Here is a 15,011-nt window from a genome sequence, read left to right as displayed (position 1 = left end):
GACTTTGGCCAGTTCCTGGGTGGCGAGTTTCAGACACCTTCAATGTGTTTGACTTTGGCCAGTTCCTGGGTGGCGAGTCTTGGACACCTACCATGTCTTTGACTTCGGCCAGTTCCTAGACAGTGAGTCACAGACACCTACCATGTGTTTGACTTTGGCCAGTTCCTGAGTGGCGAGTTTTTGACACATGCCATGTGTTTGAGTTTGGCCAGTTCCTGGGTGGTGAGTCTCGGACACCTACCATGTGTTTGACTTTGGCCAGTTCCTGGGTGGTGAGTCTCGGACACCTTCCATGTGTTTGACTTTGGCCAGTTCCTGGGTGGCGAGTCTTGGACACCTACCATGTGTTTGACTTTGGCCAGTTCCTGGGTGGTGAGACCTTGCACCTCATCCTGTTCTTCCTCCCGCTGAAACAGCCGGTGTTTGTAATCTTCCTCTTGCTTAAGGTTGGCTGCCAGCTCTGTGTTCCTCTGTAATACCCATCAACACACACAGTTAATTCATGTGGCATACAACATCAGACAACATTCTCCATATTTCTGACATACCAACTTTACAACAAAACATAACTGGGTTATCTGGGCTATGACATTCTGCACTATTTCCTGTATCCTGTCTAAACATGGGGGATTTTTTCAAATACGTTAAATAGTTAAATTAGACATACCTTATTTAAGGCATTAATTTTTTCTTTCATTTCCTGTAAAAAAAAACACTTGGTGTGTTATTAATTAAAGATTACCATGGTTACATACAGCATAAATCAGTTGTGAAAATATTCTATGATAAGAAATGTCTTATTGCAAACACTCTCAATGGTTATACCATAACGAGAAGAATAAATGCATTCTGTAATTTATTCGAAAGAATTTCCCAATTACAGTTTGCCTGAATAATGTCTGGGGAAACACTTTATTGTTTTGTTACAATCTCACTAAGATACGAGAGACAATGTTGACGTGTGGCCATCACAAGGGGAGATAACTCCACACTGACCTCGTCTTTCTCGGCCAGCTCCTTTTTGTGGGCCTCAACAAACTCAGCAAACTTGGCCTTAAGTTCCTGGCTCTGCTCATCTAGCTTCTGATTGGTCACTGTCACAGGAGAAATATAGATGAAGATGCAAGGACAGGGTAACACATGACACTGAACGCAGCATATTGGCAGGGGAGGTAAGTCAGATAATGCAAAGACAAAAGGGCTCCAGACATTGTTTTCAACCATTGGGTATTGATAGCTTTCAGTGGGTGTTCAATATATTTTCACTCTCTTGGGTCGAGTCTATTGGGTTTTGCAAACCAATGAGTAGACTTTTTGAAAATAATTCTACTTTATGCTGTTTCAGGTAACTTCTAATCATGTCTAATTAGCATGTGTTTGTATGCTGCCTTGAGTGAGTCATATGTCTCAGAACCTCATAACAGTGATACCTGTACATATCTAAGTTACAGCAAGCAGGATGTTGCACATCTTTGAATTATTCTCTGCCGTCGAGTCCATAAACGACGAGAAAAAGATCCTAAAGACACATGTGTCTGCAGGTTACATTGGGTAGTTATGCACAATAATACTAAGTGTCCTACTAATGGCTTATCTTAATTCTTAGCTCTGACTAAACCACTGTGTTTCCCTGATGCTGAATTTGAAACATGTCCCTTGCATGTCGCGGAGCATGTCACGGAGCATGTCACAAAGCATGTCACGGAACATGTCATGGAGCATGTTGCGGAGCATGTCACAGAGCATGTCACGGAGCATGTCCTGGAGCATGTCCTGGAGCATGTCCTGGAGCATGTCGCGGAGCATGTCACGGAGCATGTCGCGGAGCATGTCACAAAGCATGTCACGGAACATGTCATGGAGCATGTTGCGGAGCATGTCGCGGAGCATGTCGTGGAGCATGTCCTGGAGCATGTCCTGGAGCATGTCCTGGAGCATGTCACGGAGCATGTCGCAGAGCATGTCGCGGAGCATGTCACGGAGCATGTCGTGGAGCATGTCACGGAGCATGTCGCGGAGCATGTCGCGGAGCATGTCACGGAGCATGTCACGGGGCATGTCACGGAGCATGTCGCGGAGCATGTCACGGAGCATGTCGCGGAGCATGTCACGGAGCATGTCGCGGAGCATGTCACGGAGCATGTCGCGGGGCATGTCACGGGGCATGTCACGGAGCATGTCGCGGGGCATGTCGTGGAGCATCACTCAGAACGTAAAAAGGAAACCTCTGACACACAATTTTGGGACATGGCCAAAATATAATATAAAGAAAATCATATTTTCAACCTGTGAATTATTTGTTTTTTGTTTAACACTGCACAATCCTGCTTCAAAATTACAACTATATGACAAAGGTCTGTAAATCATCGAGTGTGGACCACACAATCCAGTGATTGACATCATGAGCATTGATCCATGCAATTGGGATCTGACGACATGCATCAACCAGGTCAGTGAGCCTGAACACCCGATCCTGTTAGTCGCCTTTTACAGCAAGCATGGGTTGCTGAAGGCCTACTCTCACCCGGATCTTTGCGGGTCATGAATCCAAAGCTTCACCAAAGGAGACCTGTGACAGAAGGTACCACCTGACAGCCTGCAGAGTTAACTGTGGGGCAGACATTACCTTCCTGCTGTTTCTCCGCTTCAGTCTCCAGCCGGTCGATGGCCTTGTTCTTCTCCTTAATGAGGGCTGCATACTCTGTGAGGATACAGTTACCATGGTTACATATCTGTCTACATGGTGATGAAGGACTGTTCTGTATGGGTGTCCAGAAAACTGGTCCGAAATGATGAACAGACTCCACCCCAACTGTTGGGAGAACTGCGAGTACTCTGAACATGGTGGCACTTACGTTTATTGTTTATTACTTGGTCTAGGGAGTATTTCCAGTGTGATGTCATTCTGATCTTACGTCACAGTAACATTCGAATAAATTCAACAATGCAGACCGGATGGCGCCAACAATACACTGGTGATATTTGCACTAGTCCACATATGTTTTTTAGGAACTCGGTTATTTTTGTTTGTTTGTTGTTTAAGGCAGCACTCAGCAATATTCCAGCTACATGATGGCGGTCTGTAAATAATCGAGTCTGATGTGAGGTGAGGTGAGGTGAGGTGAGGTGAGGTGGGGTGAGGTAATGTTCAGTGAGGTGCAGTGAGGTGAGGTGAGGTGAGGTGAGGTGAGGTGAGGTGAAATGGGGTTTAAGGTCACGCTCCATGATTACTTCACATACATAGTGACATGCATGCATGTGTGTATGTGGTGACTTGTACTTGTCCGGATTTGTGCCAGTATCACAGTTAGAGATTCATGGATATCCCACTCAGACAAATTATACTGACAGGGTTGAGAAAAATACCATATGTTGATTGAAATGTGCTGCCTATGGGGGTAACCAATGAGACCTATATTAGCAGCATCAAACAAAAAAGGTAGACAGCTATCTGATAAAATGCACGTCTACTGATTAATAATGCTAAGTGATATGTGTAAAATGTGCAACTTCTCCTACTGACCACTGATCTTAGACTCCATCTTCTTGCACTGCTCCGTCCGCTTCAACAGCATCATCACCACCTCCTCCCGTGACGAGTCTGGCATCTGAAGCAGACCCATGGAATATGTCACCATGACAACAGCCTACTCAATAACCTCCCCCGACACACAGAAAGTATCATCAACACCTCCTCCAGCGACAAGTCTGGCATCTGAAGCAGACCCATGGAATATGTCACCATGACAACAGCCTACTCAATAACCTCCCCCGACACACAGAAAGTATCATCAACACCTCCTCCAGCGACAAGTCTGGCATCTGAAGCAGACCCATGGAATATGTCACCATGACAACAGCCTACTCAATAACCTCCCCCGACACACAGAAAGTATCATCAACACCTCCTCCAGCGACAAGTCTGGCATCTGAAGCAGACCCATGGAATATGTCACCATGACAACAGCCTACTCAATAACCTCCCCCGACACACAGAAAGTATCATCAACACCTCCTCCAGCGACAAGTCTGGCATCTGAAGCAGACCCATGGAATATGTCACCATGACAACAGCCTACTCAATAACCTCCCCCGACACACAGAAAGTATCATCAACACCTCCTCCAGCGACAAGTCTGGCATCTGAAGCAGACCCATGGAATATGTCACCATGACAACAGCCTACTCAATAACCTCCCCCGACACACAGAAAGTATCATCACCACCTCCTCCCGCGACAAGTCTGGCATCTGAAGCAGACCCATGGAACTTGTCACCATGACAACAGCCTACTCAATAGCCTCCCCTACACACAGAAATTATCCTCATCACCACTGGTGTTTGACCTCAAGCATAAATACACAGTCATTAAGTGTCTGCAATGACACTGTTAAATTTGTCTTTTAATATGTACTTGGGGTCCAGGGAAACCCCAGTTACTAATTTCAAGTGTCCTTATCAGATATATGAGGGTCCTGTAAAGTAATGAAATGGTGACGCATGCTGTTGTGTAAGATTCAATAATTACTTTAATTACAGAAACTTTATATTTGTTGTCAAGAATTTAGTCCAGTTAATATTATTGTGCATCCCTTGAGATGCAATATATATTTCTTTCTGCATCCATTCTATACATTTGTGCTTACTGGACACACATTTCTGCGTCGCTTTAAACCCTGTATGTCTCACAAAAGAGTGAGTGAGTGAGTACAGTTTTACGCCGCTTTTAGCAATATTCCAGCAATATCACGGCGGGGGACACCAGAAATGGGCTTCACACATTGTACCCATATCGGGAATTGAACCCAGGTTTTCGGCATGACGAGCGAACGCTTTAACCACTAGGCTACCCGACCGCCCCTCACACAAAAGAGCCCAGAGATATCTCCTTTTCAGATACTGAAGAGATTTCAACTTGACATAGTATGGTAGACTTGGCTTATAGTTTTTGGACAGTGTATGTCCAGGATCTGAATGAGAGACTACCTTGTCAGAGCCATAATGTCAGATAGTAAAGACATAGGGGGTCCCCTGATTTGCACACTACAGCAGACAACCTCAAACACCCTCGTCATACTGAAACCACTGAAGTAAGTTAACAGTGTATTTCCTACCGGACAGTCTTCGCTGGACTGACTGGCAGGGGATGCAGCTCCACTCATTCCAGAGTCTCCGGACATGAAGGGATCCCTGTTGAAACTCTGGGTCAAGGTCGCCGTGGCTGAAGGGGAGATAAGTCAAATCATGTCATTTCCAGAACAGCACACTCATGTCAAAGGTTGCACGATGAAGCTTGTTTGTTTGTTGTTTAACGCTGTACCTAGCAATATTCCAGCTATATGACAGGGATCAAGACCAGACAATACAGTGATTGACTTCATGAGCATCGATCTACACAATTGGGATACAATGACAGAGCTCCAGATAAGCTTTTGGTGTTGTGGGTATTTTACCCATGCATTTTAAAATCATTGGGTATCAGTAATTGTATCTGGGTATTCAAATTTCTGTTACCCACTAGTTTTTACACATGTGGGTATTTAAGTTAAATATTTAAAAACATTATTCATCTAGTCCCTGCAAACTGGCGTCGTGTGGGTTCGAGAGCTTTATAGGACTCAAAAATACCACGATACTTCCACAAGAAAGTGTGATGGCAAATGATCATGATGTAACTGTGATCATGGAGTTTGGCAAGGTTGACGGAATGTCCGTTTATAATTTCAAAATAAGTTGCTGATTTGCTCATCGAATACACAGGGTTACTTCACAATATTTTCATGATACGCACAAGTTTTATTTTTGTAGCGTAACTGTAATGTTCGTTGTGTATCTGATACGCTTGGATTTTATTTTACTGCGTATTTCTGCATTTCTGATGCGTATTTTACGCAGATACGTAGCTTATCTGGAGCTCTGCAATGACATGCATCAACCAAGTCAGTGAACCCGACCATCCGATCCCGATGAAACTTAACAAAAGGGAACAATAACCTGCTTGGGGGAGGAAAAACAACTTAATAATTGATTCATCTCAAACAAGAAAGGGTACAAACCATATGAATTTGAAAAGAAACAACTTGCATTAAAATGTAAGAAGTTTTGGTTATAGATCAGTCATCAATAGGATATGTAGTTTTACTGCAACACGTTGCCATGGTTACTTTTTGGCAAGAATGAATAACTTACATGAACTTCGCCTTATTGGACTGGCATGTCCTGGAAAGGGTGGTGGCAGGAAGGTTTTATCTCCGTCCACAACACTTCCGCTTTCATCCTTGATCTTTTTCTTCAACTTTGCAAACATTCTGGTGTCTTATCTGTCCTTCTGAAAGTAAGGAAAGGAAAACAACATTTCATTTCAGTAATATCAGCAAATAAGTTTAGCATCATTAAAACACACTCTTTCATTGTCTGGTTTATAGAGGTTTTCCCAACAAGTTAACTTGGGTAGGTTAAAATAATATACATTTGTTTAACACAGTATCCTGAATATAAATTTGGCTTTATGCTCTTTGGATCAGTTGGACAAAAGTACATGAAATAAATGCTGATTTTGTTTCAAGCATGTTTCAAAAGCAGGGTGAATATTTTACAGTATAATGATCAAGAATTTACTTCTGTCAGAGAAGATATTGTTTTTTAAGGGTCTTGCAAAGGCTTGAGACAATATAGATTCTTGTAGCGTGTTAATTTTCCTGGTCAGAGGGGTCAAGCTGACATAATATAATAATGTAAACTATATTAGTTTAAGATACCTTAAGCACAAGGCCATCCCACTTCCTCAGTGACCATTGACTAGCTATGGAACCATTATAACTGTCACCAGGATGACTAGACTGACAGTAACTATCAAGGCCCAAGTTAGACCTTAATCAGGAGATATATGAGAAATACAATTTAATAGTTACATTGTAAGTGTTTACGGTGGGGGCTTCATATGCAGGATCATACTGAATATTTCTAAAACTGACAGACACTCACAAACATATGTATACTGTTTTAGCATATAGACCATGCATATGTTGGACTATGGAAGGGTGTGCCAGTCATTAGGGAAGAGAATTTCTATACATTTTAAACCATGCATTACCATGGCTAGCTGTTACATTCTGCAGCAGATTAGAATTTATCTCGGTTGAAGAAATTAATATGTGCCTTTTGACATAAAGAAACATAGTCTGCAGTAAACAATCATCGTTCAGAAATGTGAGGCTTTTGCCTCAAAGTCGAATTAAACTGTCCTTCCAGACAGTAGCCCGGTCTCTCCTCACACTCAATTATGTAAGCCAGCAAATTAGTAGACAGTATCAGACAGTAGTCTTAACAATAGGTGGTGGCAAAATGAGGAGGCCCTTCTCAGATATTGGGGAAGAAGCCAGAATCTGGTGCTCCTTAATGAGGACTCAGGATAACATTTAAGATAAATTACATCATTTAATCCCCATAATCCAGAAAGAAATACTCAAAATGACTGCACTTTACTTGGCACAGCAATAATGTGCCATAGTCAACTACGTTTATAATCAACACGCTTACAACAAACTGACAGATATAACGAACTGTTTTGTTTATTGTCCCGGATATTTGCTGTATATTTTATCATATAAACTTGATGGATATATAAACATGCCTATAGGGAAATAATGGATAAAGTAATATTAAACTCTCTTTATGGTACAGTGTGTATTCTGTCAATGACAATGTTTATGTTTTTAACGAACTGTAAATCTCTGAGCTGTTCAAGTGTCAAAACCTCCGTGGCCTTGCACATCTGTTCAAGGTGGCAACAAACAATTGAAGGCAAGTGACACAACTTGTCCTCAATTTACAGTAAATTACACCCTTAATTAACACTAATAAACCAGTGATTAAGCTATATATGCTTTTATTCCTCCATAGGGGAGTACACATTTCTTTTGAAGTGGATATATTTGTCTATACAATGTGACAACTAGAGTGAGGAAAATATTTATGTCTGACAGTTGAAATGCTGTTTATTGTGCGGTTATAACAAACTAAAATCAGTGGTCCCTTAGAGTTCATCATAACTGTACTTTGCTCGGGGCACATTTTACCTTGTTCCAAAGGTAAATATGTATGTCTTTTTTTAGTTTGAGTTTTGAGAGAAGATATGACTACCTCTCGTGCACATGATTGTTAACATCTGTGCATATGTGAGTTAATTAAGTTTATTGAGAGTTAAAGAAGAGGTAAATGAGCACTATTTTGGGAGTAGTGCACTTTACCGGGCACACTTTTTCAGATCCAATGAGCGCTGTGGGGGCTCAAACGGCTTTGCCGGCTCATCAGCTCTACCACTGGACCACAAGCGCTATCACCTGTAATCAGTGCTCGTTTAACGGGTCATTAGCACCCCATTAACAAGCATGAGTGATTAAGTAAACAATGAATTGCCCATATGTGTGATGTCACGGTCTGCTCTCCAATTCATCTTTTCTTGAAACCACACCCGCCAATGTTTTTGTCAACATGACCAACCAATCAGATAAACTTGATTAACGCTTGAAAAATATGAATTTACTGCTAACCCTTGCCCTAAGCAAGCTAACCCTAAGGACAGAAAATGGACATTAGATCATGAAGCGAGGGTCACTGGAGCATGAGCCATGGTAACGCTATAGCGAGGTAATTGAGCGGATGGTGGAGCTCGGGCTGTGCCCGGTAAACTGCATTGTTGCCACTATTTTTTAATTAACTTAAATCAAACTTGCGAGGACTGCCAATATAGTTGAGGTAAGTTTCCCTGGTAATGAACGCTAACACATTAAACTAGGCCTATCAATTGCAAGAATATTGATCATGTTGATGAAGCAAGAGGTGTAATTAAATTAAATGGAATAACTCCGAAAAACATAGAATTGAATCAATGATAAAATATTACATATACACAGATAATGCTTATATAAATAAGTACCTGATTCTTAGATGAATGACAGAGACATATAGACTACATCAAATGCGATGGCGTTCCTTGTTCCACCGAAGAATCTACCGGTTTGCCTAGTTTGCAAGACGCCTGTTGATCATAGATTTTGTGTTGGATCGAGTCAACAATATATACACACTCTGTATTTTTTTTGCAACTAAATGTGAATAACACTTCAAAGAATTAATCCTAACTGTGACATATTCCTCAAAAATCTGGCCAGCCTGGCAGGAACTTCAACAAGTCGGCCATGACAGATAACCGGAAATGATTTCATCTTTGTTGAATAGGTAAACATTTCCGAAATACGGTAATAATAATGTGAACCAAAGGTGACATTTGTGGATGAAACATACTTCATCAGTCTTTATATAGTTCAAATATTGTATTATAAAAGCTGAAATGATTGAAATGAACAACATATCAGAAAAGGAATCTTTTGAATTAATAGTCTTCATGTTTCGTTTGAAACACGTTTCATCTTTTAAACAAACAAGGGAGATCACCGGTTCTGAGAGGTTTCCAAACAAATATTTGTTGCCAGTCAATGATAAAATACTCTATTGTTTGGATTGTTTGCGTAAGATTTTGTCATGATTCATATGTCACCTTCTCTCCGCACCTGTTCTGCATCGCTTAATAATAGCTTCTTGCTTTCATTATTTATGTTGGACACTGGTCATAGTCCACCCGGATTATCAGCTGGCCCAGATATGAGCTGTTTGTTTCACTCCTGATGACCTCAGTCAGTAACGCAGCTTGTATGTATCTAGTTTGCCAAATTTGTTCAATCAGTTGCGTCCCTTCTTCACTCATTTGTTGCTGTATACAAGTAAAAGTATGTTGTTTTTTTACCCATGTATGAAATGAGTAGTACACATGGGTCATGAACAATCTATATACTGCATTCATAGTATCGCGGCATTCATCGCCTTTGTGATTTCCGGTAGTTCACCCTGGACACTTAGCGGCTGTCTATTAATGAAAATCAGTGACCAGCAAGTGCTCGCTTAGTAAACAATTTCAATTTCATCGGAATGTACCGTCTGCTGTAAGTAAGGATTTATTTTATTAACGCATTGATACTTCCTTCCGGCATCTTTTTAATATTGCCTTACCCCCATATATCAATGGACTACGATATAACCTGCAGTTTCCGAAGTAACCTTTCTATCGACCTGAACTAGATCATCTGCATATTCATGGTGACTAATAACTTAACGGGACTAACGTCATCTGCACATTTTCCCTGCTATGTGGCCAGTATCTATTAGGAGATCACAAGGGCCATACTTAGTGGTAGGTAGAATTATGTCCAGTTTTAGTCCAATTCGGACCTCCATACCAAATTTTTCCCTGTACAGCTATATGATGGAGTTCTCTCCCTTGTCAAACTGAGCGCGAGGCCCGGCTTTTACTCGGCGCGACTAATGAAAATAAGTAAGATTACCTTCATCATCTGCACCCAATGGAAACAACACCATGTTGTTTGTCGTAAGAGGCAACTTACGTGATCGGGTGGTCAGATTCGCTGACTTGGTTGATGCATGTCATCTTATACCAATTAATCACTGGATTGTCTGGTCCAGACTCGATTATTTACAGACTGCCGTCATATAGCTGGAATATTGCTGAGTGCAGCGTAAAACAAGCAACCTATGCTTGCTGTAAAAGGTGACTTTGCTTGTCGTAAAAGGCGACTAACGGGATCGCGTGGTCAGGCTTGCTGACTTGGTTGATGCATGTCATCGATCCCAAGAGCATGGATCGATGCTCATGATGTCAATCACTGGATTGTCTGGTCAAGACTCGATTATTTACAGACCGCCGTCATATAATTGGAATATTGCTGAGTGCGGCGTGAAACAACAAAACAACCAACCAACTTTACTTCCTATCATGCCTGTAAGAATGTATGCACATTAAACATGTTAAATCTGTAAGACAAGAATCCATTGTATCAAGTTGTAAAATGAGTTTCCATGTCGTTGTGGCAGGTTGAGGAGTGACTCGACACGATGGATGTAGATGCAGAGGAGGAAGATCCATGTCAATTCATGGATGGTGAGATGGCAGAGGAATCCATGGCAACAGATGTTCCCACCTACCCAGACTGTGACCTAGCTTCTCCCCTTACTGGCTTCTTACCAAAAGATGGCATTTCCGTGGCCATGGCAACAGAAAACAGAGACATGTCGGAAGCCAGTGATGGTGGATGTGTTAATGGTAATGGCAGCAGTGTGCTTCATCCGGACAACAGCCATAATGATGTCAACGGCTTCAGTGCTGTCCCCCCTGCCGTGTGTCTGCCAGGAACAGTCAGGAACTACCAAACATTCTCCAAACTAATCCTGTCTCCTGGAACTGGTCTGCTGGTGCCAAAAGATGGAACTCTTTGCAATGTTAATATTGTAGTTTTGAATTCATGTATATTAACAACTGAACAACTTGGGTATGGCATAGGGGATAACATTGTGATAATGGTGGGTGAGGGGGATACTGATATCGCTCGACAGCTCGACCTCTGCCTACAGACAATGAAAGAAGGGGAGGTGTGTGATATTCAGATACAAATCAACTCACTCAATGACCAAACTGGTGTCTGTGATACATGTTCTTTTAGAATCCATTTGATGTCGTTTCAAGAGTCTGTGTTGTCATGGCAACTGCTTCCAGAAGAAAAGATCAGCCGTGCTGCTCATCACAAAGAGAAGGGAACTGTGTTATTTCAGCTCGGGAACATAGAGTTTGCCTTCAGGAGATTTAGCAAAGCGTTGAAATATCTCGTGTGTTGCCATCCACAAGACTGTATTCCAGAGCACCTGCTCGAAACATACTGCAAGTTAAAATGTCAGTGTTACTCCAACTTAGCTGCTTGTCAGATGAAGTTGAATATGTTCAGTGAGGTTGTACAGAATTGCTCTAAGGCTATAGAAATTGAACCGAAGAATGTTAAGGCACTGTATCGCCGAGGACAAGCTTATCTTTTCTTTAACGACACAGATTCAGCGAGATCAGACCTGGAGATGGTGGCCTCTCTTGAACCCCAGAACAAGGCTGTGCTACAGCTACTAGGCCAGCTGCAGGTCAAACAAAGACAGGTGGACAGCAAGATGGCTTCAGGACTTAGCAAGATGTTCTCCTGACTTGGCTGTGTTACATTTGAGGGTGGAGCAAAGACAGGTGGACAGCAAGATGGCTTCAGGACTTAGCAAGATGTTCTCCTGACTTGGCTGTGTTACAGTTGAGGGTCGAGCAGAGACAGGTGGACAGCACGAGGGCTTCAGGACTTAGCAAGATGTTCTCCTGACTTGGCTGTGAAGCCAATTTCTGGTGTCCCCACCATGATATTGCTGGAATATTGCTAAGAGAGGCGTAAAACCATACTCACTCCTCACTTGGATGTGTTACAGTTAAGGGTCAAAGACAGGTGGACAGCAAGATGGCTTCAGGACGTAGCAAGATGTTCTCCTGACTTTCTGTGCTACAGTAGAGGGTCGAGCAAAGACAGGTGGACAGCAAGATGGCTTCAGGACTTCGCAAGATGTTCTCCTGACTTGGCTGTGTTACAGTTGAGGGTTGAGCAAAGACAGGTGCACAGCAAGATGGCTTCAGGACTTAGCAAGATGTTCTCCTGACTTGTCTGTGCTACAGTTGAGGGTCGAGCAAAGACAGGTGGACAGCAAGATGGCTTCAGGAGTTAGCAAGATGTTCTCCTGACTTGTCTGTGCTACAGTAGAGGGTCGAGCAGAGACAGGTGGACAGCAAGATGGCTTCAGGACGTAGCAAGATGTTCTCCTGACTTGTCTGTGCTACAGTAGAGGGTCGAGCAGAGACAGGTGGACAGAAAGATGGCTTCAGGACTTAGCAAGATGTTCTCCTGACTTGGCTGTGTTACAGTTGAGGGTCAAGCAAAGACAGGTGGACAGCAAGATGGCTTCAGGACGTAGCAAGATGTTCTCCTGACTTGTATGTGCTACAGTAGAGGGTCGAGCAAAGACAGGTGGACAGCAAGATGGCTTCAGGACTTAGCAAGATGTTCTCCTGACTTGTCTGTGCTACAGTAGAGGGTCGAGCAAAGACAGGTGGACAGCAAGATGGCTTCAGGACGTAGCAAGATGTTCTCCTGACTTGTCTGTGCTACAGTAGAGGGTCGAGCAAAGACAGGTGGACAGCAAGATGGCTTCAGGACGTAGCAAGATGTTCTCCTGACTTGTATGTGCTACAGTAGAGGGTCGAGCAGAAACTCTCCTGACTTGACTTGGCTCTAAGAAACGACCATTTTTGGTGGCCAAATGCTACTTACATCTATGATTGGTGACCTGAATTTATCTCCTGCTCACCACTTGGCTACCTAAAGGCAAACATAACTGGTGACAATATCTGTTTTAGACTATGGTTACCCAGCCGACCCTAGTGTGATGTATTATTTGGCTGTGTTTGGAATGAAGTATCATACTTTGAGTCGCGTATGTTTCACAAGTGGAACAGTGAAGGTCACACCACACATGATGAACTGAGATACCCTGACTGAAGGACTGAACCTCCAGTGAAGATCCGGGTTAGAATTGATCTTCAGCAACCCATACTTGTCATGTCAGGAAACTAAAAGGATCGGGTTGTCAGGCTTGCTGGGTTGTCCGGCTCGCTGACTTGGTTGATGCATGTCATCGTATCCCAATTGTGAAGATCGATGCTCATGATGTCAATCACTGGGTTGTCTTGTCCAGACTCGATTATTTACAGACCGTCGCTATATAGCTGGAATATTGCTGAGTGCGGCGTTAAACAACAAACAAAGAAACAAAGAAGTCTGTTATTACATTATGCCAAAGACATAACCTATGATTTGTTTTCCTGTCATTTTGTAAATGTTGGTGATTTCATGTCTCTTAAGTTTGTATGAATAATCTGAGTCATTAGTGTTAACATGGTTACACAGGGTTTTAGACTGATTTACCAGTATGTTCCCTGGTCATTGTCTGACTGTTATCCTAATCATGCTGATGGTCAGACACTTTTTTTTATCAAGTTTAATCATAAGGTCCTATTCCTTTCTTTCTGTGGAGGAAACCAACCATTTAATTGTTTTTAAAACACATATTTTTGTCAGGACATCCAGCATGTCCAACGAACATTTTTGGGACAAATTTATGTTTTCCAGGTTTTTCTAGGACATTTTTTAAGAGAAATCCCTGAAGTACATTTTGACTTACTGTTTTACCTCAAAATATAGGTTGTTATACACCAAAAACATTTTCTTAAGATTCCTGACAATGAAATATACAAACTTATACCATGGACAGCTGATGTTTTGATGAAATAAAGCATACAATGTAAGCAGACAACCTGCAAGGTGCCCATTGCTGTTGCCCCATGTTTTGACTTGCACTTCCTGTGAGATGCGCACAATTGCATACCACTAAGAAAATTACTGTTATTTGCAAAGCAAAGTGAGGACTCGGTGGACCTTAGAAATTAAATGAAACTGAAAACATGTCACCTTGATTGCAGGCAGCTATTACAAGATAGAACTACAACACTGCCCTCTTAGTCTTTTGTCATCGGGAAAAATTATCATGAAGAGGTGACCCTGAACTTGTGAGACGTAAAGCCTTGACCTTTAACTGTTAACCATTGACGGCTTAGTGTAACTGCCAGCACATTCTAGTGTTGAGAACTGATGCTAGTTTTGATTCCCAGGACCTAACTCAACTTTTATATGTGGCCATAATATTCAGAAAAAAACAAAACAATTATGAATATTAACACTCTACATCACAAAGGTTTTCTTTTTAAAGTACAGTAAACTACGGTTAAAACAAACTTTATTTTTGTCATAAGAGGCGACTAACAGGATCGGGTGGTCAGGCTCGTTGACTTGGTTGATGCATGTCATCGATCCCAATTGCGTGGATCGATGCTCATGATATTAACAACTGGATTGTCTGGTCCAGATTCAATTATTTACAGACAACTGTCATATGGCTGGAATATTGCTGAGTGCGACGTTAAACCAACCAACCAACCAACTAGAACGAATTCAAAGGGCCCACTAATT

General features: G+C 42.1%; 2 protein-coding genes across 7 annotated transcripts in view; one reads left to right on the top strand and one right to left on the bottom strand.

Annotated features, from left to right (window-relative positions):
• Positions 1 to 9,212, bottom strand: part of LOC124145620 (golgin subfamily A member 1-like) — a 36,853-nt gene extending 27,641 nt beyond the window's left edge. For 2 of the 5 annotated variants that reach the window (XM_046515459.2, XM_046515464.2), the window contains exons 1-8: positions 8,939 to 9,212; positions 6,190 to 6,328; positions 5,115 to 5,221; positions 3,524 to 3,608; positions 2,627 to 2,701; positions 997 to 1,094; positions 668 to 700; positions 342 to 470 (exon numbers count right to left, since the gene is read on the bottom strand). In XM_046515459.2, the coding sequence (XP_046371415.2) occupies positions 342 to 470; positions 668 to 700; positions 997 to 1,094; positions 2,627 to 2,701; positions 3,524 to 3,608; positions 5,115 to 5,221; positions 6,190 to 6,307 (645 nt within the window). In that variant the 5' untranslated portion in view covers positions 6,308 to 6,328; positions 8,939 to 9,212. The remainder of the gene's footprint in view (positions 1 to 341; positions 471 to 667; positions 701 to 996; positions 1,095 to 2,626; positions 2,702 to 3,523; positions 3,609 to 5,114; positions 5,222 to 6,189; positions 6,329 to 8,938) is intronic. The other 3 variants (XM_046515460.2, XM_046515462.2, XM_046515463.2) reach the window with 3 other exon arrangements.
• Positions 9,213 to 9,446: 234 nt separating this feature from the next.
• On the top strand, positions 9,447 to 13,622 carry LOC124145623 (FK506-binding protein-like). 2 transcript variants are annotated; one of them, XM_048388899.1, is made up of 3 exons: positions 9,447 to 9,530; positions 10,948 to 12,051; positions 12,134 to 13,622. In XM_048388899.1, the coding sequence occupies exons 2-3, from the start codon at positions 10,969 to 10,971 to the stop codon at positions 12,176 to 12,178; spliced, it is 1,128 nt and encodes a 375-aa protein (XP_048244856.1). In that variant the 5' UTR covers positions 9,447 to 9,530; positions 10,948 to 10,968; the 3' UTR covers positions 12,179 to 13,622. The 2 variants fall into 2 exon arrangements, with proteins under 2 accessions (XP_048244856.1, XP_048244855.1); XM_048388898.1 differs by having other exon boundaries at positions 10,948 to 13,622.
• The last annotated feature ends 1,389 nt before the right edge of the window (positions 13,623 to 15,011 follow it).

This window comes from Haliotis rufescens, unplaced genomic scaffold (assembly GCF_023055435.1).
Source record: "Haliotis rufescens isolate VD_foot unplaced genomic scaffold, xgHalRufe1.0.p SCAF_8, whole genome shotgun sequence".
Taxonomy (NCBI): Eukaryota; Metazoa; Mollusca; class Gastropoda; order Lepetellida; family Haliotidae; genus Haliotis; species Haliotis rufescens.
Note: the sequence above shows the minus strand (reverse complement) of the source record. Positions and strands in the feature narration are given on the sequence as shown.